This window comes from Microtus oregoni, unplaced genomic scaffold (assembly GCF_018167655.1).
Source record: "Microtus oregoni isolate MIOR12 unplaced genomic scaffold, Mior012 000022F_ref0000154, whole genome shotgun sequence".
Lineage (NCBI taxonomy): Eukaryota > Metazoa > Chordata > Mammalia > Rodentia > Cricetidae > Microtus > Microtus oregoni.
The window spans coordinates 4838873-4863507 of NW_024543081.1; the positions used below are offsets into that span (position 1 = coordinate 4838873).

The window sequence follows — 24635 nt, forward strand, 5'->3', positions numbered from 1 at the left end:
AACAATTCCCCACTTGGAAGGCATGCCCAACTTCCACTGGGTTCCAACTCCCCAGAAGACAACAGGAGCCAGGTCTTTAGAAAATGTATTTGGCAACTCCTGAACCTACATCTTATACAATTTGTCTGAGGCAGCTAGACCACAGGGCAGGGCAGGACCCCTCCTATCCTCCACCACACTGGACACTGGCTCAGGGACAACTTGCAAGGTGCCCACCAAGGGAAGACATGGGGTCCCATCTATGTCCCAGTTCTGGCAGGACAGGTACAAACTGAACAGTGTTGAAGGCCACACGTTCTCAATGAAACAAACCAACACGTTTTGTTCCTGGTGATCTTCAGCGATCAATTTTATTATAAAGAACAGTATCAAAATATACGAATCTGTTTAAGAACCACCAAGAAGTGCAGCTTTTTAAAGGGCCAAGTGAGTATCAACTGTTTCAAAGTAGGCAGCTTCTCCCTCCAAAATCTCCTGGAGAAATGGGGTTGATGTCCATGGGCCACATTTTCTATAGGATGTCCTCTCAATAACTTAAAAGGGTGAGTCTGGCTTCTGAACCCGGATGCCCGTCACAAATCCTCATGGGAGGGTGGCTGTGTGGGGTTTTCCTCTGTCACTTCTGTCAGAAGACAGGTAGGTCACTGAATGAGTACTCAGTGATGGAGGGCCTCGAGAATGGGTTTGGATGGGGTAGGAGCTGTATGTAGAGGCGCTGGTGTCCCAGTACCCAGTGGGGTGCCCAGGCAGGCACTTTACAGACTTAACCAGAGGCTGAGCAGCGAGGGTGAGAGATCTGAGGTAGAGGGCAGGCGGTGACAGCAGGCAATCCTGTCCTCCGGCTGCTAAATTCCTCTGTTATCCTTAGTATCTCACTGACCACAGCACTCCTAGGTGCACGACTGTTTGCCCTGCTCAGGGTGGGTTCTGGGAAACTACTGTCACTACTGACCTCTCTAAACACTGCCTGTTCCTACTTTCCACAACTCCTAGAGTCTGTCAGACTGAACTCTCTCTCTCAAGGAGAGGAGCTGATGCCCAGCCTAGCACCTATCAATGTGGCTTGGTTTAGAAACAGGGTTTTTGCAGATAATTGGAGAAATCAAGGTGGGCCCAGTCAAGAGTGACTAGTGGTGTCCTTATGAAAAGGGCAAACTTGGACACATGGAGACCATGCAAGGACTAGGAACATTCTGGAAGGTCTGAACAGACCCTACTTTACAGCCTTAGAACCAGACACAGACCTGACCCTGGGCCAGAGTTCCAGGACCCAAGATCACTGCTGGGAATCCTGCAGGGGCTGGTGCCTCATGAGGCTGTTGCATTCTGCTCCTCCTTCCCCCTCAGTGGGACCAGCATGCTCTGCTTTCCCTTTTTCTCCATCTGTAGACCCAATCTGAAGGCATTAACTGAATGCTCTCCTGTACTGGCCTCTCTCCTACTCCTGCTGAGTCTTCCCCCTCCATGACCCTGGGTGTGCAGGCACACAGGTTTTATCTGTTCATTTCTTATTTGGCAGTTTCCAAGGGTCTGGTTAGCCTCGTCCCTGGGAAGGCAGGCCACACTGCCCATCACCTTCTGCCACTCACCGCCTTCTGTTTTCTGTATACAAGCATCCTCTGTTTCCTCAAAACCGTCCGGACACACACAGACAAAGCTCCCTGGGGTATTGTAGCAGTTCTCATTTTTCTTCTTACACACCTTGTCTACTAGTGAGCATTCATCTATATCTGAAATAAAAATACTCCATTTCAATAAATGGTTGCAAACACACACAAACACACATATACACCCAAGAAATTTGCTCATTTACAATTCATTCACCAATAAAAGCAATGGGATCATGAATGACCATCAGAGAAAGAAGCAAAGGTCAGGGGAGTGCTCAGAGGAGAGCTTCCTGGTCCTTGGTGGCAAGGATACAACTGGTGGAGCAGGACATGAAGATGGGAAGCCCAGTGCCCTGGGCAGAGCCAAGACAACAAGAGATGACTCAAGTCAAGATGACTCAAGCCAAGTCCCCTGGGAGCTGATGACACGGGGGCTCAGGCCAGTGTGGCCACAACAGGTACAACACTGTCTGTGCAGGAGCAGACCCCACAGTCAGCCATCTCCCAGAGCCTCAAAGGCTCCTTGACAAGGGATATGTTCCTTCTAGAAAGTTCACCTTCTTCAGCAGACGGCTCACTGACCTGCACACTCGCCGTTCTGCTTGCTGTAGCCAGAGATACACTCTTTACAATTGGCTGGGCCTTTTCCCGTGCAGCCCACACAGGTAGAATCACATTCTAGAAACAAGGAGGAAAGGTGTTAGACAAATTCTACTTCAGTAAGATAGGACAGGACAAGCACACCATAAAACAGACCCTAGCGACATGGAGGAACTTAAACACAAAGCCACCTCAAGTCCAGGGACAGTCTGTTTCCCCAACCACGAAAGACCTCAGTAAGAAGAGCCAAGCGGAGGCTGCAAGCTCTACGGGCCTAGTGTCACATTTCACCGAGAGGACACTGCAGCCTACTAGCTTAGAGCTGCAGACACTGGGCGGCAACCCCGCCCCTGCTGCTCTGTGAACTGCATAAGACCCTAAAATATTCAGACCCTTGACTGGCAAATTTGGAAAGCAAAAAAAGAGTGTGAAATGTTTTCTAAACTGGGAATGATGACACACACCTTTAATCCCAGTGCTTAGGAAGCAGAGGCAGAGGATCTCTGAGTTTGAGGCTAGCCTGGTCTACATGGTGAGCTCCAGGATAGCCAGGGCTACATAGAGAGATCCTGTCTCCAAAAAAAGTGTGAAAAGTTTTCCCTTGAGGGAAAAGACTGCCGTGGCTAACATGAAGGACCTGAAACAGCAGCATGCTGCAAGACTACTACGATGTGTGAGACACTTGATGACAGAGACTAAGGCTTTTCTGCAGCATGTCTACTGCTGAGGTCACCGCTTCCAAGTTCCTGAGCAGACCGTACAGGGTCATCCTAGTCTCACGTGTTGAAGGAAGACAGAGAAGCCCTATGGAGGATGACAGGTCCCAACACTCTGGTCACCTTCACATGTGTACGAGCCGTTGACATTCTCACAGTACTGTGCGTCGCTGCAGGGAGGGGTCTCTGCTGCACACTCATCCACATCTGGAACAAAAAATGAGGCTGTGAGCAGAGCCCAGGTGGCAAGGCTGAGGCACCACCCACACAACTGCAATGAGCTCCTTCGCTTCCATACAAGTTCAGACCATCCCTTCCTTCCCTCCCCTCCTCAGGGCTTGAAACCAGCTTGGGGCTGAGTTCTGAATTTGCCTAAGGCCAAGCAGCTGGTGAGGGGTGAAACCGAAACTAAAGAGAGAGGAGGGCAGGTAGTGGGCACCTGGGGCCATGGAAGACCAAGCAGTGTCAGCTCCACGGTTGCCCACAGTTCAGGGTTTGCAGCATAAAAGGGGCAAGGGCACAGCAATAGCAGTGCCATGGCATGGCCACATGCCCCGGTACTGTGATGTTACCAGTTGTGGTGGGGACACCTGCTTAACCTAGATCTGAGTCCTCAAAACGAAGGCCGTAAGAGTGGCCTTCCACAGCCCTGAGAGGGGCAGAGATAAAAAGCACCATCAGGTGGGAGTCAGATCTCTCTGGGGGTGAGGGAGTCTCCCCAGTAAGGAACCTTTCCCCCTCCCACCCGGTGCCCTCCTCACCCATACAGGCACCGTCCACACGTGCCCAGCCCACTTCGCATTCCACACAGTCTTTGTTGGTTGGCCCTGAGCATGTCTTGCAGGACTCATCACAGGCTGGAAAGCAAAGGCTGTATAAGCAGGGCCCTTCAGGGAACGGGGTCCCGCCCTCTTCCACAGAGAGGAAAGCTTACTTTAGAAATGAGGCTCAGCAGGAAAATAACAAAAACTGAAAACAATAAGATGTCATTGTATGCAACATCCCTCATGAATTCATAAAATAAGAAGAATGTGAAGTCAACCAAGGGTGCTGCCTTGTGCAGACAGCAACCACAGGGCCCTGGAGGCTGGCAAGGTCTGTGCTCTGCTCAGTGAGAAGATAGGCAGAGTTGACCACATCGTGGGAAGCACCTGATCAGGTAACCTTGACAACCAGGTAAAAACAAAGGAGTTGGTGGAGCCAGTGCTCAAGAGTAGCCTCCAAGGGTCCTGGTTCCCCTGTGTGGCCACCTCTTATGGGCCCAGAAAGTCCTTATTCTCTCTGAGAAGTTATTTTATGGACTGCAGACACATCCTTGCTCTCTACCTTGCCTGGCAGGAAACTGAAGGACCTGTCCACCCTTCAGGGACAGCCATGGCTGGGAGCAAGCCTTCCATCAGAATATTCTAGGAGATCATATGGAATACGGCCCATTACTAGGTGCTGGGGCAAAAAGCCAAGGGCATTTGGTATAGGAATGACAGAAGCTGACACACATGCACTCAAGCTCCATGTCATGCCCACAAGAAGCTTTTCCTTCTGGTGTGGTTTATGGATACTTCAAAAAGGCCACACCTCTAGGCCTTCTGCAATGGTCTGGACACCTGGGGTTAGGGTGCGCTATGTTCCTAGCTATGCAGCTTCAGGAGGGACTGATCCCCACAGCCTCACCATCAACCAAGCTGGCCAGACTCGGTGCTGCGGCTCACCTGTGCAGAAGCTGTGTGTCTCGTTCCTCAACAAGCTGAAGTAGCCATCCATGCAGTCGATACACAGTGGCCCCTTGTATCCGACGTGACAGTGGCAGGACCCGTCGCCCTGTCTGCTGCCATCTCCATTGCAGTGGCCGTTTCCGCTGCAAGGCCTCTCAGACCCGCCCTGGCACACTTGGAAGACAGAAACCTTGGCTTGGAGCATGTCCCGGGGGTGGCCACGGTGTTCTCAAACAGGGAGAACCACAGCACCTCTCAACATGTTCACAGCCCAGCAGCCATTGGGATGCTTGTCAGTTTAAACCTGGCATCATTCCTGCTGGGCAAACAGCAGTCTAAAAGCTAAAGGAAGGGCTAGAGACAGACACCGACCACCTAGAACCTGCAGGATCAACACTCAGTGCCTGTGTGGGACCAACTGTGGGACAACACACTATGTGCCCAGGGAGAGAAATCCATGTTATACCCAGCACACAGTCAGGGAGACAAGCGAGAGGCATCTCAGCCATGTGCAGTGCCTGAAACTGAAACTGCTGCTATCTGACCCAGCCCGATACACATGGCTAGGCTCCAGTCTCAAGACTCACTTCATAGAAGGAGCAGAAACAGTTAAGCATGCCTATAACCTCCATCTCCTTGTCAGCAGTACCGATGACCTCCCGAGTCTGTGATCAGTACCCTAAAAACACATTAGGACCAGAGGCTCTGAGCTCTACAGTGCAAAAGGGGAACTTTCCTAAAGTTCACAGTGATGCAGGAGCCTATGGTCCAGGTTCACAACCCCAGAACGCAGGGGGACAGTTACCCATCTGAGGAAAGAGGAAGGGTCCCCAACTCTATAGAAAGATGATGAGTTTAAGTCCCCTCTGTGCTTTTAAACACAAGGGACTCAGAGAGGAGTAACAGGAAAGATGCAGACTTGGGACTTCCCAAGAAAAACGTACCCTGACAGTCTGGCCCATAGGTGCCCGGAAGACAGCATGCTTTCAGTGTGTGTACACAGAACCACTCAAATAGGTTAGGGTACTCCTTCTTCCTGAGGATTTAGAAATGGTCATTAAATCCCATGAAATGCTGGACTGAGGTCACGGCTCAGTGGCGGAGCACACACAACACCACCCCTAGGAGACTCCTGAAGCCTTGGACGGTGTCAAGCCCTGAATACACTATAGACCTTCACAAACATACTGGTGGGGAAGGTTAATCTGTAAATTAGGCATAGTAAAAGATCCATGACAATACTGAAGAGAATGTGATACACTGCAATGAGACTTAGCTCTGGAATTTTCCATGTTTTATCTTCAGGCTGAAGTAACTACCTCAGTGACTTGGGGTAGGAGGCACTGTACAAGCCCCCAAAGCTTGTGTGATGGGGGAAGCCAGAGTCAGGCATGCACAGGAACTCTTTGCAAGCTTCCTGGCTCTAAGAGCTGTGCTCTGATAAGAGACAATGGCGGTAAGTGGAGAAAATGGGACAGGGATGTTGGATTGCTACTGCTTCCCTGTCTCTCCTGGGAAGGGACTGCAAAACTACCCATCAGAAGACAGGGTCCCGGCCACTCACAGTGAATGCCACCAGGCCTCTAGCTGCTCCTCCTGCTGCTCCAAGAGTTGGTTGCACTCAAAGTCGCTGCTGTCACACAAGCCCTCCATGATCTCCAGAAGCCGGATCTCACTGAAACACAACCTGTCAGCACCCCCAAAAGCACCAGCACCAAAAAGCACCAGTCTGCTCACTTTAAACATGTCCCACCTAGAGACTACTTCAGTGAAGAGGGGAACATCCCTAACTAACGGGCAGGGTGTCCAGAGGAACCAGGGAGAGCAGGCGCCTTTGCACCACAGCATAGGAAGGAAAACTTATTCCATTACCCAAGGAAGCCAGAAGCCCTTAGGAGGGCTGAGGGTTCCAGTCCAATCCGCGCAGTTCTTGGGCACCCACCTGGATTCGTACTTGGACAGCGTCTTCTCCTCCCACGCCGTGTTGCCGCCGCCGAAGTTCTTCCTGGCCGTGTTGGCCATCCCCTGTGGAGGAGAGGGCACCGGCTCAGTGGTCCGCTGTGAACCCCGCTAGTCCCCCGCCCTGAGCCGCTGTCCCGGGCCAGCCTCCCGCTTACCTGGTTGAACTTGTCCACCAGCGTCCGGCACTTCTGGCACAGTGTCGTCTTCCGGGAGGTCATAGCCGCAGGCGGCGGCAACAGCAGCAGCAGCAGCCCGAATGCGGCAGCGGGCGGCAGGTGCATGGCCGGGGGGAGGCTGCCGGGAGACCGGCGAAGAACTGGGGAGTCTCGGCCTCCGCCCACCGGCCCGCGCGCCGGCCGTTCCCCGGGCTACTTCACTGCGTCGCCGAAGCCACGCCCAGCTCTCAGCCGGCGCGCTGCCATTGGCCGGAAGAATCTGCCCTGTCTGATGTGGACCAATTCGGGCTCGCCACGAGCAGCGACCAATGAGAAGGCCCCGGGTCAGCGTCCCGCGAGAGAGGGGCGGGACCGCAGCCTTTTATTCTGACCTCTGGCCCCGCCCCCCTACTCGCGGCCTGCGGTGGCCATCTTTACTCAGGGTCGCGAGCCCTCTCCCCGGTCGCCTATCTGCGCTGTGGTGGCCATGTTAAGTTCGGGCAAAGACTTCGCTTCTGAGTCGCGTTTCCGCCTCCCGCTTCCTGCTGAGGGCGGTCTGCTGAGGTCCGAGGGGTCAGGACGAGAGAGAGTTGAAGAGTCCAGAGCTCGCCGTTGGGGATTGAGGTACTCGGGAGGTGGCGAGGCTGGGGCTCTTCCGAGAGGGCTGCCTTAGCGCGCGTGACGGCCTTTGAGTTCCCCATCCTGGGGACTGAACAATTCACCTAGGTATCGGACCTCTGTCACATGGGGGCTGGACGTCTCACCTGAGGCCTGGACCTTTCGTCTGTCCCCCACCCTTCCCACCTGGCAGCCGACCTGTCACCTGTAAACTGAGCTCTGCTCTAGGGGACCGGCTCAGTGTGTTTGGGGGCCTCAGGCATTGGGCACACAGTGACCTACCGCATTTTAAATGGCTTGAATGAGAAGTGATACGCAATTGTCCGGATTTTAGAGAGCACCTGTTTGTGCAGCTCGTACAGTTTCACCTGGTCTTGGGTTGACAAGTAGGCCTCGTTTGCACCAGATCGTTGATGTTTCCAGCTTAAAGCCACAATTTGAGCGAGTGATTCCGACCATTTCCGTGGAAGCCTTGGAATCCCCATTGACAGGGACAACAGGATCTTTGAAGGGTACTACCTAATCTGAGGTGCCCTCCTTCTCCAAGTCACACTTGCTAACAGTATGGCCCTTTTGAACCTGGCCGCTCGAAGGCGGTTAGCCATCTGGCTGCCCAGCAGCTCCCCCATTCCCGTGGTAGGTGGTTTCTTTGTACTGGTGACTACCTTGACGTTGATTTTTGCTCCTGGTTGAACATTCTGACTCACCCTGAGCTTCTGTTGTCTTTGAAAATAGCAGCTGTTGGTCTTCAGCAGAAAGCATCCCTCTCTGGCTGGGAGGAAGTGTCCTGGCTGGGAGGAAGGAGGATCAGGTGAGTTTGAAGGATAATTTCAGCCTAAATCTTGGATTTCCTTTAAAGGTGTGAGGAGCAAATGGTTGGGACAGCTAAGTCAGAGTCCCTCAGGCAGCACATCCCACCCTGCTGCTGTCTCAGTGGCGTGGGTCCCACCCTCTTCTTTTTTTGTGACTGGGTCTCACATAGCTAAGGCTGACCTGGAACTCTGTATAACCAAGGATGACCTTGAACTTCTGATCTTCTTGCCTCTACCTCCTACCTCCTGGGTGCTTGGGATTCACACATCTATCAACACACATAGGTTTCACGAGGTCCTGGGATTGAACCCAGGGTTTTGCACTCTTACCAAGTTGCCCAGGTTGGCCTTGAACTCTTGTTCCTCCTGTGTCAGCCTCTCGACTGCTAGGATTATGGCTGTGCATCGCCATGCCCTTGTCTGTTTTTGTGCTAGGTTGAGAATATTATGTGCACATTGTTCCATAACCTGACATTTTTCTTTTCTTTTCTTTTCTTTTCTTTTCTTTTTTTTTTTTTTTTTGGATTTTCGAGACAGGGTTTCTCCGTAGCTTTTGGTTCCTGTTCTGAAACTAGCTCTTGTAGACCAGGCTGTGACATTTTTCTTTTAATCAAAAATCATACTTTTCCAATTCAGTACACTTTATTGTGTCTAACACAAGTCGGGTGGGGTTTTGGCCAGACTCACTGTAGCCTCGCAGCCAAATCTGGGACAAGCAAATGCAAGCTGGGCATTATTTACAGTCCACTAAAGTCCTCATGGCATGCCTTCATGCAGGGCTGATGAATGACTTTGGGGCATTTTCTTGGTTCATGTTGTGAGTCAGCCTAGTCACTGTGGGCTGTGCCATCACTGGACTGGTGGTCCTGGGTGCTATAGGAAGGCAGGCTGAGCAGGCCATGAGGAGCAAGCCAGTAAACAGCACTTCTGCCTCCAGGTTCCTCTTGCCTTTGATTTCCTTGGATGATGGACTGTAAGCTGTAAGATGAAATAAACCATTTTCTCCCCAAACTGCTCTTGGTCGTGCTGTGTTGTCACAGCAATATAAACCCTAACTAAGACAATAGGAATTATGACAATCGTTGTATTTCAAAGGGTTGGAGTTGGAGAGATGGCTCTGTGGTTAGGAGTTCTGACTGTTCTTTCAGAGGACCAGGATTCAGTTCCCAGCATGCACATAGTTCCTCGCAACTTTCTGTAATTCCAGTTCCAGGGGATCAGATGCCCAGGCATACATATAGGCAAAACACTGTACACATAAAAAATAATTTTCAAAAAAAAGAACTGATAGAATGAAGTATATGTAAATATGCAAACATGTGTATGTATATAGGAGATTTATTTATTAGAATGGCTTACAGACTGTGGGCTAGGTAGTTCAACAATGGCTGTTTCCCAGCAAAAGGTCCAAGAGGCTGGAGGCTTCAGATGCTCTTCGGTGTACGCTGAAATCCTAAAGAGGCTCTAATGCCAATGAAGGAATGAAATTGCCAGCAAAAGTGAAAAGAACAATGAGGCAAAGAGAGGAAGCTTGCTTCTTCCATGTTCTTTATGTAGGCTGCCAGCGGCAGGGGTGGCCCAGATTGCAGGTGGAGCTTCCTGCCTCAAAGGATTTACTTAAGAAAAAAATCCCTCAGCCGGGCGGTGGTGGCGCACGCCTTTAATCCCAGCACTTGGGAGGCAGAGGCAGGCGGATCTTTGTGAGTTCGAGACCAGCCTGGTCTACAAGAGCTAGTTCCAGGACAGGCTCCAAAACCACAGAGAAACCCTGTCTCGAAAAACCAAAAAAAAAAAAAAAGAAAGAAAGAAAAAAATCCCTCACAAGTGTACCCAACTGCTTGGGCTTTAGTTAAGTTCAGATGTAGTCAAGGACAGCTGTGATTCCTCTCCCCCAACACGTTACCAATGTGACCTCAAGCAGAGTATGACATTGAGGAGCCGTGTTTCTGTTCTCTCTGAATGTATAGGGTAACACTGTTAATGATGGGCACTTCTTGTCTTTGGTTCTGTGAAGGTCCATGAAGTTTAAAGCACTACATGACTGGCAAGAAATCATCAGTCAAGCCAGAGGGTTTTTGGCGCACACCTTTAATTCCAGCACTCAGGATGCAGAGGCAGGCCGATCTCTGTGAGTTCAAGGGCAACAGAGCCAGTTCCAGGACAGCCAAAGCTACACAAAGGGACCCTGTCTCGAAGAACCAAAAGAAAAAGAAAAAAACCAAATCATCAGGCAGGCAGCCCCTGCCGTTTCTGGGCCTGCTGGTCACTGCAGCTGCTATCCACCTTGTTGCCTGTCCCTATACCAAGGTGGAGGAAAGCTTTAACCTACAGGCTACACATGATCTGCTGTACCACCAGCTGGATCTAGACAAGGTGAGGCTGCTGCTTGGAGCTGGGACTTGCTTTCCCTCCCCAGCCGCTGTGCTGACCGCCCATTCTCCTTGCAGTATGACCACCACGAGTTTCCTGGAGTTGTTCCCAGGACGTTCCTTGGGCCACTGTTGATTGCAGTGTTCTCCAGTCCTGTGGTTTATGTGCTTTCGCTGTTGGAAGTATCCAGGTTTTACTCTCAGTTGACAGGTAAGAACCTGGCATGGGTGAGACATGTAACAGTATCACATGATCACTGTGGGGTGGTGGAGTAGGGTGGGAGTTGGCAGGACTCACTGTAGCCTTGCCACCAAACTTGGGACAAGCAAGTAGGAGCTGTACCTTAGACTCCACTGACGTCCTCATGACATCGCATGGGATGCAGGGCTAGTGAAGAAGGTGGTGACAGCTTCCCCTGCTCCTGTTCCAGCTGGAGGACCTCAGCAGTAACTCCCAGAGCCTTAGTTGCTGCAGTCTGCATACTCCACAGATTGGAATGAGCAGACAGCCCTCGAGGTCAGAGGTCATCGTACTGGTCTGCATACAGAGCCCCTGGTCCCTTCTCTGTGCCCATGAGTACTTTGTAAAGTTTTCATTGATGCAGAAGATTTCTTCTTATTAGTACAATAATACAATAAATATAATACAGTATTTTAGCACAGTTTATGATATAGCAAAAGACCAGAACATTTAAGTTTTTTGTTTGTTTCTTCAGATACTTGTTTTGGGGTATTGAGAACATTGTGATTCCTCTTTATTTTTATATATGCTTGTTTGAAGCCAGGGTCTCACTATGTAGCGCAGGATGGCCTAGGACTCACAGTCCTCCTACCTCGTCTTCTGAAAGCTGGTTTGGCAGGTGTGTGCCATCACACCTGACTTCTCTAGCTGTCTTAAAGTGAGTCTCCATTGGTGACAGACACACTGCCACGTTGGCGATCAGAGCTCACCCCACTTCTAAAAATGTTGGGACCCATTCTTTTGGTTTTGTTGTTGTTGTTTGTTTTAATGTGGCTGAGTGTTTTTGCTACACATACATATGTGCACCATGGATGTGTCTCTTGCCTGTGGTAGTCAGAAGAAGAGAGCAGATCCCCTGGAACCGGAGTTACAGATGGTTGTGAGCCACCGTGTGGGTAGTGGGAATTGAACTTGGGTCCTCTATAGTTACTCTTTAAGTGCTCTTAACTGCTGAGAAACCTGTCCAGCACCCCTTACTCATCTGTATTTTTGTTTTCTTTTTTAAGACATTTTCTCACTATGTAACTTTGGCTGTTTGGATGTCCTGGAGTACACTCCATAGACCAGGCTGGCCTTGAACTCAGAGATCTGCCTGCTTCTGCCTCCTGCATCCTGGGGATCAAAGATGTTTGCCACCACACCAAGCCATCTCTCATACCCACCCACCCACCTTCACCCCTGAGCTGAAGACTGAACCCAGGGCCTTTGCGCTCACTGGGCAAGCACTCTACTACTGAGCTAAATCCCTGACTCAATATTTTTTTAAAAAATATATACTAGGTTAAGAAAGTTATATGCACATTGTTCTATAACCTGACGTCTAAGTTGGAAAAGTATGATTTAGCCAAAAATCATACTTTTCCAATTTAGAATATTTTATTGTGTCTAACAAAGCTGGCCATAGTCAGATTTTAGCTTGTCTAGCCTATGTGGAATTGTTATTTTTTAAAATTTTATGTACATTCATGTTTTTGCCTGCATGTATTTCTGTGTAAAGGTGTTAGATCCCCTGAAACTGGAGTTACAGACAGGTATGAGCTGCCATGTGGGTGCTAAGACTTGAACCTGGGTCCTCTGAAAGAGCAATCACTGCTCTTAACAGCTGAGCCATCTCTCTAACCCCCATGGGAAGTTTTAAAAGCTGAATTCTTGAGGGAAACTCAGCCCACTCCTCAGAAAGGTTAATTAGGTCAGGGAGACCTGTCACTGCCCAGGACAGCCTGTAGGCCGCAGCTCCTAGGTAGGTGTGAAGGAGCCTCAAATGGGGCAGGGCCAAGCCTCAGCCCCCGAAGGAAATCTGTGGTGGTTTTGTTTTGGGGAGCTGGGTATGCCAACATCTTTAGCACACTGACATTTTGTTCTCATCTGCTATAAGCATGGGATTTCTGATGATGCTAGCTCCTTTAAGTGGCCCAAGCAAGTCCCCTCAGGGATATGATAGCCATCCTAGAATAGAGGTTGTATGATCAAGTGTCCTTTTCCAGGCAGAAGTTTGGGAAGAAGGGAACCTTAGGATTCAGGTGACAGATTGAGCAGATGGGACCTTAAAGGAAGGAAAAGAGCTTTGTCTGGACATCATAAACAGAAGTGCAGTGCAGGCTCCTGGTAGCATCAGTACAGCACCTGGACCTAGATTCTCATGGACTCGGGTCCCAAAGTGAGACATCTGTGCTTTGAATCCAGTATCCAGTAATACACAAGAAGAGGGAAGCCCAGTGCTGCGCAGGTCCCACTCTGAATGTCTGGGTTAGCTTCTAAAAGTTTGCAGCTCCCATTCTGAGGTTGATCCCACGGCTAACGGTTTCTTGGGCTATCGCTTTAGGCCTTGGCACCCACTGGCCAGTAGCTAATAAGGCTTGTCTACTCTGAGGATATGTGGACTGGCCCTGCCCAGGGTACCTATCTCACCTGTCTTCAAAAGATCACTAGTTCCAGGGATAGTTTCCATTCATTCTCCTGCCCCTGAAGCTGGTGTTCCCACCACAGCATGATCTGGATGCTTCACAGGGTTGGGTTTGAGTCGAACCTTAATCAGCACTGTCCCCCACCTCCACCCAGTCTAGAGGTCCCTGGTTACCCTGCCCTTCCAACACTGCTCTCTAGCTTTGCCCAGCATTCCGCAAACACTCAGCCAGGCCTGTGGGACTGCAAGGAGAGAAGAAGCTTGGATGGTGTGGGTCTCGATGTAAACACAGGCCCTAGGTCTCTAATGGCCACTTTTGGTACCAAATGTGCACTCCCAGGTGGTCCCCTGCATATTGACACTGACCAGCTCTGCAAGTCACACTCAAAGAGCCCCTGGCTTCATCATCCGTGTATGCTCTTGAGTCACTCACGACATGATTTTGTTGCTCATCTTATTTAGTCAGAGGAGTCCTTGGACTTGGAGTGATTTTTGGACTCTGGACGTTACAAAAAGAAGTGAGACGACAGTTCGGGGCCACAGTGGCTGCCATGTTCTGCTGGATATCAGCCACACAGTTTCACCTCATGTTCTACTGTACGAGGACCCTTCCCAACGTGCTGGCCCTGGCTGTGGGTATGTAGCTTCAGAGTATACCTTCTGGTCCCTCACTCAGCTAAGCACACACACATCAGCCCATCGCAGTGCCCCCACCCCATTGGCTCCTCATAAACTGCTCAGGGTCTCCTGTTATGGAAGCAGGAGTCTCAGTATTCACGGTTGGCACTTTGTAGAAAACGCTACCCTGGAGTACCTGTGTGCCGTCCCAGCAGGCGAGTATGTGTCTTTGGAGTTTGTCTGTAGCCAGGGCTAGCCTTAAACCCTACAGTGCTGAGCAGTCACAGCTTCTAGAGTAATTTTTTTTAAAGATTTATTTTTATTTTGTGTACATGAGTGTTCTGTATGTATTTAAACATATCATGTGTATTCAGTGCCTGCAGAGGGCAGAAGAGGGCATCAGGTCCTCTGGAACAGGAGTTACAGATAGTTGTCAACTGTCCTGCGCCACTACCACCAGCCAAGCAGCCAGTCTTTTAATGACTGAGCCACCACTCCAGCCCCCACAGAGTGATTTGTGTGTTGTGTGTCTTTTATAATAAGAAAGCGAGCCTGGGGGTGCACGCCTTTAATCCCAGCACTCTAGAGGTAGAGGCAGGCTCTCTGTGAGTTTAAGGCCAGCCTGGTCTGCAGAACAAGTTCCATGGCAGCAGGATTGTTACACAGAGAAACCTTGTCTCAACAGAAACAAACAAAACAAGAAAGGAAGAAAGTGAGTCCCCCTTATTGTGTGTGTTTTGTTTTGCAGTTCTTCCAGCCCTCACAGCCTGGCTGCAGCATCAGTGGGCCCTCTTTATCTGGCTCTCAGCCTTCGCCATCATTACCTTCAGGGCTGAGCTGTGCATGCTGCTGGGCCTTATGCTGTTGCTGACCTTATACCAAAGAAGACTGTCTGTAGCCAGATTGCTCCAGCATGCTGTCCCAGCAGGGATTCTCTGTCTAGGCAAGTCAACATCTCGGGTTTGTCTGTGTGTATTTCAGTTTGGGTATTTTGAGACAGAGTCCTGCTGTCTAAGTTACTGTTCAATTGCTGTGAAGACACACCAGAACTAAGGCAGCTTATGAAAAAAGCTTTTTAACTGGAGGCTTGCTTACAGTTTCAGAAGGTTAGTCCATGGTCACCATGGCAGGAAGCATGGCAGCAGGCAGGCACTGGAGCAGTAGCTGAAAGCTTACATCCTGATCTACAGGCAGCAGGCAGAAACAGAAAGAAAAATTGAGATTGGGTCTGGTGTGGGCTCATTTGAAACCACAAACCCCAGCCCTAGTGACACACCTCCTCCAATATGGCCACACCTAATCATTCTTAAACTCCCACCAACTAGGAACCAAACATTCAAATTTATTGGCCTATGTGGGGCATTCTCTTTCAAACCACCACACTCACTGTGTAGCCCAGGTTGGCCTCGAATTCAAGTTTCTCCTGTGTTTGCCTTCATTGTGCTAAAATTACAAGTGTGGCAGTTTGAAACAGTGTGTGCATGTGCGTATAGCATCCAGAGCTCAACCTCTATCGTTCCTCACTGAGTTAGCCACCTTGGTTTGTTTTTTTTTTTTCCTAGTTTTTTGGGAAATATTTATTTCTATTTTATGTGTATGGGTACTTTGCCTCTATATATGTTTGTGTACTGCATGTGTGCCTGGTGCCCATGGAGGCCATAGAGAGCATCAAATTCTCAGGAATTGGAGTTACGGACAGTTGTTAGCCACTGTGTGTGTGTGTGTACTAATAAGGTGTCTTGCCAATCTCATACTTGGCTATATATATATGAGACAGGAGTGTGTGTGTATGTGTACACACACACAAGGCAGGGTCTCCTTCGTAGTCCTGGCTGTCCTGGAACTCACTCTGTAGACAGAGTTGTCCTTGAACTCAGAGATCCACCAGCCTCTACCTCCTGAGTACTGGGATTAGAGGCATGCACCACTACATGCAATCCATTCCTAGTTTTTTATGCGAGCTCTGGGATGAAATACAGGCCTTCCTGCTTGTAAGAACAGCTCCTTACTAAGCTGTTGTCTCAACCCTTCAAATTTGTTTTTTGCTTTTTTTTTTGTATTTTATTACACTTAACCTTTTTTAGTGAGTCTGTCTGTCTGTCTGTCTGTCTGTGTGCATGTGCATGGCCACACATGAGCCACACAGTGCACATTTGGAGGTCAGAGCGCAACTTGTGGCAATTAGGTCCCAGGGATTGAACTCAGATCATTAGGCTTGGCAGCAAGTTCCTTTACCCACGGCCCAAAAAAGACTTTTTTTTTTAAAGATTTATTTATTTATTATGTATACAACATTCTGCCTCGATGTATGCCCGCATGCCAGAGGAGGGCGCCAGATCTCAGTACAAATGGTTGTGAGCCACCATGTGGTTGCTGGGAATTGAACTCAAGACCTCTGGAAGAGCAGCCAGTGTGCTCTTAACCTCTGAGCCATCTCTCCAGCCCCCAAAAAAGACTTTTTACTCTTTATTTACTTTCAGCTATGTTTATACACATGTATCCTGGTGTGGTAACAATGGGTGTGTGATTGTAGGCACCTGTAGAATCCAGAAGACTATGTTGTATTTCCTAGAACTGAAGTAACAGGCAGTTGTGAGCCTTCGTTTGTGGGTTCTGGGAACTGAACTTGGGCCCTCTGAAAATCTGTACTCTTAACTACTGAGTCCTCTCTCCAGCCCGAACATTTTTTCTGTTTTGTTTTTTTAAAAATGGAAATAGATGATCCAAACTTTGGCATCAGTAGAACCTCCAGTTCTGTCTCTAATGGTGGTTTCTATCTGGAAACCTGCATCCACCCACTGTTCTTAAAGCTGCTTGTCCAGGCAAGAGGAGGGCAGTATGCCCTGTGCTAGGGATGATACTTGATGGGAAATGGTGTCACACACCACTAGCTCCATTTATGGGAAGCTTCTGGCAGTTTCTGTGACCATGCAGCCACTTTGTGGGGTTAGTTAAGCCCAGTGCACATGTTCCTTACTGAGACTCTTTTGTTGTTATTAGGACTGACGGTTGCTGTGGACTCCTATTTCTGGAGATACCTTGTATGGCCAGAAGGAAAGGTGCTTTGGTACAACACTGTCCTGAACAAAAGTTCCAACTGGGGCGTATCCTTTCAGCATTCGAGTAGGAGTGCACAGGCTAGTCAGCTCCATGACCCTGGCCTCTGTCTCCTGTCTCCCTGTCAGGCAGCTGGTCCGGTACAGGTAAGGTAGCTGTCTAAGTGTCAGGGTAGAAGCTTCTGTTGCTCACACCTGGGACTCACTTGCCCTGGTTGGCACTGAGGGCTGTAATGCCTTCTGCATATCTTAATGTGTCAAAATCTCCTAAGCATCGCCTAGTCTTAGGGAGCATTGCCATGGTTCATTGTATAGTCTGCCTTTGACAACGTTTATCACCAGGTACTTCAGATAGACTCATGGTTAGAAAGGACAGCGTAGCTATGACTTAACAACATGCCATCTCATCTCTTAATGCTGTGAAAACAAAGGAACTTATTCCTCTAGCTGAGAATGCTGTGCCGAGATCATCTATCCCTATAGCTCCTGAGCAGGTCTCTGCTGTGTCTTTTGGCATAACTGTCTTTGGGGCCACTTCAGCCTTGATGCTGTTACCATCTTCGTTCATTTAAGTGGACAGTGACTGAATCTCTGACAATATCTGTGCTTCCTTAACCTGACCTCAAGACCTCCCCACTCCTGTGGTATTTCTACTCTGCCCTGCCCCGAGGCCTGGGCTGCAGCCTTCTCTTCATACCCTTGGGGGCAGTGGACAAGAGGACCCATGCACTGGCCCTGCCAAGCCTGGGATTCGTGGCTTTGTACTCTCTCCTCCCGCATAAGGAACTGCGGTTCATCATCTATACCTTCCCTGCACTCAACATCATGGCTGCCAGAGGATGCACCTATGTGTGAGGGTTTCATCCTTGAGATTCTTGTCTATCTCACTTTTACTGTATTTTCTGGGGGTGCTGGGGATTACGCAGCTGATAAGGTTTTGTGTTTGGTTTGGTTTGATTTGGTTTGGTTTGGTTTTTTGAGACAGGGGTTCTCTATGTAGCTTATGGAGCCAGTCCTGGAACTAGCTCTATGGACCAGGCTGGCCTCGAACTCACAGAGATTCACCTGCCTCTGCCTCCCAAGTGCTGGGATTAAAGGTGTGCGCCACCACCACCTGGCTGCTGATAGGTATTTTTAACACTGCATTAGAAATAGGTTTGCTGTGCTGGGTGTGATAGCACAGCCTTTGATCCCAAAAGCAGGGGTAGATGGGTCTCTGAGTTCAAGGCTAGTGTGCTCTATTTCGTGAGACCTTGTCTCAAAAAAGGAAAAAAAAGGACTAAGTTTGCTGGTTTAACATTCAAATCACAATGTACCTCTTGCTTTTTTTATCTTTGTGTGCTTTCTGCCTTGGGTCAGCTCAAAATTCCATGAAAGGTATAGACCATGGCTATGGCTGGGGTCACAGGTAAAGGTGGATGTTTTTTTGTTTTTTTTTTTTTTGTTGGTGGTGGTGGTGGTTTTTTTCTTTATTTTCGAGACAGGGTTTCTCTGTAGCTTTTGGTTCCTGTCCTGGAACTAGCTCTTGTAGACCAGGCTGGCCTCGAACTCACAGAGATCCGCCTGCCTCTGCCTCCCGAGTGCTGGGATTAAAGGCGTGCGCCACCACCGCCTGGCTAAGGTGGATGTTAATTAGTGTGCAAGAACAGGTTTGTGGATGACAAGTTCTCCTCCTCCATTTTGTTTATTTGTTTTTCAAAACAGGGTTTCCTTGTAGAACATCCCTGACTGTCCTGGAACTTGCTTTATTACCAGGCTGGCCTTGAACTCACAGAGATCCATCCACCTGCCTCTGCCTCCCATATGCTGGGATTAAAGGCATGTGCCACCTCCACCTGACCTCTCTCTCTCTCAACCCTGTCATAGTTTACTCAGGTGCCTTAGTTGGAATAGAGTTGGTGAAATTGTACTGAAAAATCTGTATTTGAGGCCAACAGTTTAAAAATTTGGTAGACTATTTCTTAAATGTCCAGAGAGCAAACATTCTCCTCTCTGTCACAGTCTTTGTCATAGTCTGTCACAGCTGTTCATGGCCATTGTTTAAAGTCAGCTTCAGATGGCTGACAGTGAAAATGAAGGCAGTGGTCATGTCCCATCAACTGAGATAGAACAGAAGACAACCCAGAGTTTATTTGGGGGTTACCTAAGCTGCAGCTTAGAAACCAGGTTCAAGCTGAAGTGGGCTATGATCTTACAGACCTAATTGAGTCTTAAACGCAAAACTTCAGGGAAGGTGGGGGTGGCATTCGTTGCCTACAGAAATCTAATGGAGCAGGTGTAGTGACTCACACCTATAAACCCAGTACTTGGGAACACCAACTTGAGCTATCCCAAGGTACATAATGAGTTTCAGATCATCCTGAGCTATAGGATGAGCCTTTCTCAAAAATTAAAATCAGGGCCTGGAGAGATGGCTCAGAGGTTAAGAGCATTGCTTGCTCTTCCAAAGGTCCTGAGTTCAATTCCTAGCAACCACATGGTGGCTCACAACCATCTGTAATGGGGTCTGGTGTCCTCTTCTGGCCTGCAAGCATACACACAGACAGAATGTTGTATACATAATAAATAAATAAAATATTAAAAAAAATTTATATCAGGAAAAGGGCTGGGATGAAGCTCAGTTTGTAGAGTACCTGTTCAGCATGCTCAATGCTCTTGATTCAACCTCAGCACCACATAAATTGGGTGCAGTTGTACATGCCTATAACTGTTCAGGAGGTGGAGGTTCAAGGTTATCTTTGGCTATATAGCCATTTCAAAACCAACCTGAACTATACAAGGCCCTAAACAAACAAATAAATAAACAAATTTAAAATGTCTAGATCAGTGCAGGTTAGTAGCAAACTGACTTAGACAGGATGACTTAGAGAATGGATGTAAATCTATTCCCAGAAATTGACCAAGAAGACCAAAGATAAAGACATCTTGGAGCTGGGTATGTTAGTGCACACCTATAAGCCTAGTGTCAGGAAGGGAGATGCACCATAGGTAAGAATGCTTGCTATACAAGCGTGAGGGTCTGCATCTGGGTCCCCAGCACCTCTGTAAAAAGCTAGATGTAACAATCCAGTGCTGTGGTAGCTGTGATGGGGGACAGAGACAGGATGATTGCTATGACTGAGCTTAATTGAAAAACTGGCAGATTCCATGTTCAATGAGAGGCATTATCTCAAAGGAATGAGATGGAGAGTGATAGAGGGCAGTTCCTGATGTTCTCCTCTGACTTCTGCATGCACACACCTGAATGTGTGCATTTGTGCATAGAGGTGCACACACAGACCACACTCATGTCTCCATAGAATATGGTGACCCCTCCTTTCAATCAAAGATAGTCTTAGGAAAGAAGACAGGGTGAACCAATCCCAGGACCTGGTACAGGATTGGGCTATTGGTCTGGAGATTCCAAGCACACTGAAGAAGATACCCCAGGACTGGGCACCTTGTTGAAGTCTGCCTCCCTGTCCTCAGACTGGCATTTTGGAGGCCTTGATTTGCTTTGTGTGGTTTGTGAGCTGGACTTCCGCCCTAAACTGAGGAGTCTTTTTAAATGCCTTTAAAAAAATATAGTATAAACCTGAATTGGCATCTTGAGTGGAAATTTGAAGTTTTTATTACTTATATTATTAATACACCCCCCAAGTGTACATTTTGGGGGTACACATGCTATGGCATGAATGTGGAAGTCAGAGGAGCCAGTGGAGCCAGTTCTCTCTTTACACCTGTATGTGGGTTTGGGGATTGTACTCAAGTTACCAGGCGTACATGACAAGTGATTTTACCCACTGAGCTATCTCATCGGCCCCTTTTGTTTGAGATAGTTCTACAATGTGACTCAGGCTGACTTCAAATTTGCCATCATTATTCATCAGCCTTCCCAGTGCTGGGATTCCAGGTCTGTACCACTGTGCACAACTGCAGAGTTCTTCAGATGGTATTTTAGTCACTTTGGTTGCTTGAGTATTTTAGGGCATGCTTAGCTTAAGCTCAGGAGTTACAACCGTCTGTCTTTCCCCATGACAATAAAAGAGACTAAGCACATTAAAAAGAACAGGTGAAGCCGGGTGGTGGTGGTGGCGCACGCCTTTAATCCCAGCACTTGGGAGGCAGAGGCAGGCTGATCTCTGTGAGTTCGAGACCAGCCTGGTCTACAAGAGCTAGTTCCAGGACAGGCTCCAAAACCACAGAGAAACCCTGTCTCGAAAAAGCAAAAAAAAAAAAAAAAAAAGAACAGATGAGGGAGCACTGACATGAGCTTTAGTTTAAACAGAATTAGGTAGGGGCAAGAGGTATGCATAATTAAGAAGTCTTGGTCAGTGTGGTCTAGTTGATGATTATCTCAGTTCTGGTTCTACAAGGAGGTGAGAAGACAGTCCAGTTACCCTGAGATGACCATTCCTGCTGGGGGTGATCTCATCATGAGGTGATCTGTCTGTGGGGTTTAGGACAACTAGAGACTTAAGGTGCCTTCTGTGAATTTGGAGCAGGCCATTGTCAAAGTAGACAGTAAGATATCTCAGTTACTCTGTGCCTTCAACCTGAAGGAACATGAAATGGGATCGCTGTCATCAGCTTATAGACAAGACTCCTTGATATGTGACATATCTAGACTCAGAACTAAACCAGTGAGGGACCCAGAGTCTCAAGACAGGAGACATGCAGAAAGAACCCGGGAATGCCAGGCTTTTATCTGCTTTTAGTTACCATGTGGTCCCAGGTGAGGAGCTGGTGCTTTTTAGCAAAAGCAGTTTCAGAGCCCTTTTATTCTTTGGCTGATTACCCAGATATATCTTTGAGTAGCTTCCCTGCTTGTAATGACTTGGTGAAGTTGGAGTGGCTGATACTCTAGGACCACTTTTCCTAGGTGTGATTGGATATGCTGGTGTTCTTGCCACCATATGCTTTTCATTGAATATCTTTCTTTTCACAGCCTGAATAACTATAAAAAGTCTTGGCTGTACAAGATGGGAGCTCTGTTTGTGATAGGACACATCATGGTAAATGTGGCATATTCAGCCACATCCCTCTATGTATCCCATTTCAACTATCCTGGTGGTGTTGCGATGCAGCGGCTACATGAATTGGTGCCACCCCAGACAGGTTGGTATAGAGTGCTCCCTGGAGACCAGGCTGGCCCTGAGTAAGGTACCATGTTGACTTCTAACTGAGATCTGGTTTTCTAGATGTCCATCTGCACATTGATGTGGCTGCTGCCCAGACAGGTGTGTCACGGTTTCTGCAGGTCAACGATGACTGGAGGTTTGTTTCTAAAGCATTATGCTACAGGTCGAGGCCACCTAGAAGTCACCTCAGTGGCACCTAGGTGGTAGGGAGAGGTGGTGTGAGACAGGCGAAGATGAGTGCAGTGGAGACAGGTGGCTTTTCTCTCCCAGGTATGACAAGAGGGAGGACGTGCACCCTGGAGCAAAGCGCATGCTGGACTATACACACATCCTCATGGAGGCAGCACCCGGGCACCTGGCCCTCTACAGGGATACACACCGTGTCCTGGCCAGTATTGAGGGCACTACAGGTGTGAGTCTGACTCTGACGAAACTGCCACCCTTTGATGTCAACCTACAGACAAAACTGGTGCTTCTGCAGCGGCTGCGTAGGCCGGCCTGAGAGGATGGTCATTCACCATGAGCCTCAAGTGGATCCTTCTGACTCGGTGCAGATAGTTCAGGAAAACAAAGAAAAGGACCAAGGACTTCCAGCCTGCCCCTGGTGTTGACTTGTCGCAGGCATGGCCCTGCCATAGCCACACCTAGGGCACAGGGCTAAGAGAATGTGGAGCCCAGGACCTATCACCAGATGTGATAATGGCTGGCTCAGACCTGTCTGCCATGGTTAGGTGGCCCACAGGATCATATATATTAAAATTGGGAACCATTCATAACCAATGGGACAGTGAGCCAAGCTAGAGCACCCTGCCGCCCTAGCTTGCAGTGACCCTCAGTGTGTATTTCCTGCCCCGGAACCACACTTGTTGCCATGGCCTCAGGAGACCATAATATAAACCTGGAGCTTCAGCACAGGGCAGCCCCACCACCCTTTATTGCAGCTGTTGATTCTTAGGACATAAACATGTTTATAAAAGAACAGAAATAAAAATTATGGTTTCTTATAGTGTCTTGCTCTGTCGTTGCTTCCAGGGACAGACAGTCTCTGCCTTGGTTTCACAGCAGGGGTCACTGGCCCTGTCACATTGTACTGAACATTCATTTATGAAGTGTGACAGTGCCAGTCATACAGGTAACAGATGATGTGTGCACATCATGCATCCAATATGCAGGCAGAAACCACACATACACAGTCTGCATAGCACAGATCTGTACAGGACACTACACAGCTATGAAGACTTGTGCCTGTGTGCATGCGCACTGTTTTCAGATGTGTACAGCCGGTGCATGTGTGTCAAGGCTAGGGAACAATCTTGGCTTTTGTTCCTCAGGCACTATCTACCATTTTTCTGATTTCTGGCAAGTGAGCCCCAGGGACCCACATCTCTTGCTTCCCAAGTACTGGAATTACAAGTATATACCACATGCATGCCTGGATTCCCCCACCCCAATTAGTTCTATGGGTTGAACTCAGGTCACCATGCTTGCAAGGCAAGCAGTTTACCAATTGAGCTATCCCTCGGCCGTTTCTAAGTCTCTGAGAGCTGGTGGTTTGAAGTATATAACCTTTGGTCTATCTCAGCTTAGAGGTGCAGACTTCTCTGCACGACCATGACACACAGCACAGATGTGTCCTGATGCCGTCTTTTGTGTGACTGACCCCCAATCAGCATTGTGAACACTCTCAGCCATTATTCCCCTGTTCCTTACCTATACGTACCCACATCCATGTATTTATTTTCTCTGTACTCTGGATTACTTAACTGCAATGGTCTGTAAGTCATTCCTAGTTCTGGTGTTTATATGGTGTGAGATGTGCCAATGAGAGCCCCATCACTTGGTGCTTACCTTGTGACATGGCACTATGAATGTTTCTGTTGTACAGCACTCCGAAGTTTGTGTCCTCCTGGGCTGCCCCTTTGAATGTTTCTGGTGTACAGTACTCCGAAGTGTGTGTCCTCCTGGGCTGTAGGACTAGTCATGTCTCTCTCAAGTGCCCTGGCTCTTTTTGGAGGAGAATGATTTTAGGATGGTATCTGGGGTTGGGTATCCTTGTTGCTCTTTGGATGTCTGCTCTTAGGTCCTTCCTGTAGACAGATGAGGTTGTACATGCCTGCATGTGCACACATGAACATGTATGGACAGTCATGGGCCATATCTATACTACCTGTTTGGTAGGCCTGAGGATTGAACTCAGGGTCTCATGCATGCTAGCCTAGCATGTACTAAACTCTGTCCTCAGCCCCAATACCCATACAGTTCATCCCATGTCATGGAGTTGTTCTCATCCTCCATGCCACGATAGTGCAATCCCCTTCCACAATAAAAATCGTGGCTCTTGGCAGTATCCATACACTTGGTACTTTGTTCAGTAACAAAAGTACACACTAAGTAGTTCTGGAATTACTGTGCAGTTTGCTGCACAGAACAAACTTGCCAGAGGGAGGTCAAGATCTGTTTGCAGTTCACTCCCCTGCCCATGACTGGGTGTGAAACACTGTCGGTAAGTTTCTTGGGATGGCCCTTGCCCTGCCTCGGTATGGTTGTTTTCCATCTGAAGTGCAGATAAGGTGTGTTTGTGTGTGTGTGCAAGCCTTTGCTCTTTGCGTTCAGTCTTATGAGCTTTTACCATACTCCCATCA

At 48.6% G+C, this 24635-nt stretch overlaps 2 protein-coding genes across 4 annotated transcripts; one reads left to right on the forward strand and one right to left on the reverse strand.

Moving 5' to 3' along the window:
• Nucleotides 1-319: 319 nt before the first annotated feature.
• Nucleotides 320-6986, reverse strand: Creld2 (cysteine rich with EGF like domains 2). Its single transcript, XM_041672263.1, has 10 exons — nucleotides 6756-6986; nucleotides 6581-6663; nucleotides 6203-6313; nucleotides 5583-5674; nucleotides 4636-4812; nucleotides 3688-3783; nucleotides 3050-3133; nucleotides 2193-2288; nucleotides 1590-1730; nucleotides 320-622 (listed from the first exon to the last, which is right to left on the reverse strand). Exons 1-10 carry the CDS (start codon nucleotides 6879-6881, stop codon nucleotides 573-575), a joined length of 1056 nt encoding a protein of 351 aa, XP_041528197.1. The 5' UTR covers nucleotides 6882-6986; the 3' UTR covers nucleotides 320-572.
• Nucleotides 6987-7191: 205 nt separating this feature from the next.
• Alg12 (ALG12 alpha-1,6-mannosyltransferase) lies at nucleotides 7192-22990 on the forward strand. 3 transcript variants are annotated; one of them, XM_041671684.1, is made up of 11 exons: nucleotides 7192-8009; nucleotides 8109-8184; nucleotides 10200-10558; nucleotides 10633-10765; nucleotides 13662-13835; nucleotides 14566-14760; nucleotides 16818-16921; nucleotides 17501-17724; nucleotides 21801-21970; nucleotides 22054-22129; nucleotides 22264-22990. In XM_041671684.1, exons 3-11 carry the CDS (start codon nucleotides 10223-10225, stop codon nucleotides 22493-22495), a joined length of 1644 nt encoding a protein of 547 aa, XP_041527618.1. In that variant the 5' UTR covers nucleotides 7192-8009; nucleotides 8109-8184; nucleotides 10200-10222; the 3' UTR covers nucleotides 22496-22990. The 3 variants fall into 3 exon arrangements, with proteins under 3 accessions (XP_041527618.1, XP_041527617.1, XP_041527619.1); XM_041671683.1 differs by having other exon boundaries at nucleotides 7192-7379; XM_041671685.1 differs by having other exon boundaries at nucleotides 7192-7379; nucleotides 8112-8184.
• The last annotated feature ends 1645 nt before the right edge of the window (nucleotides 22991-24635 follow it).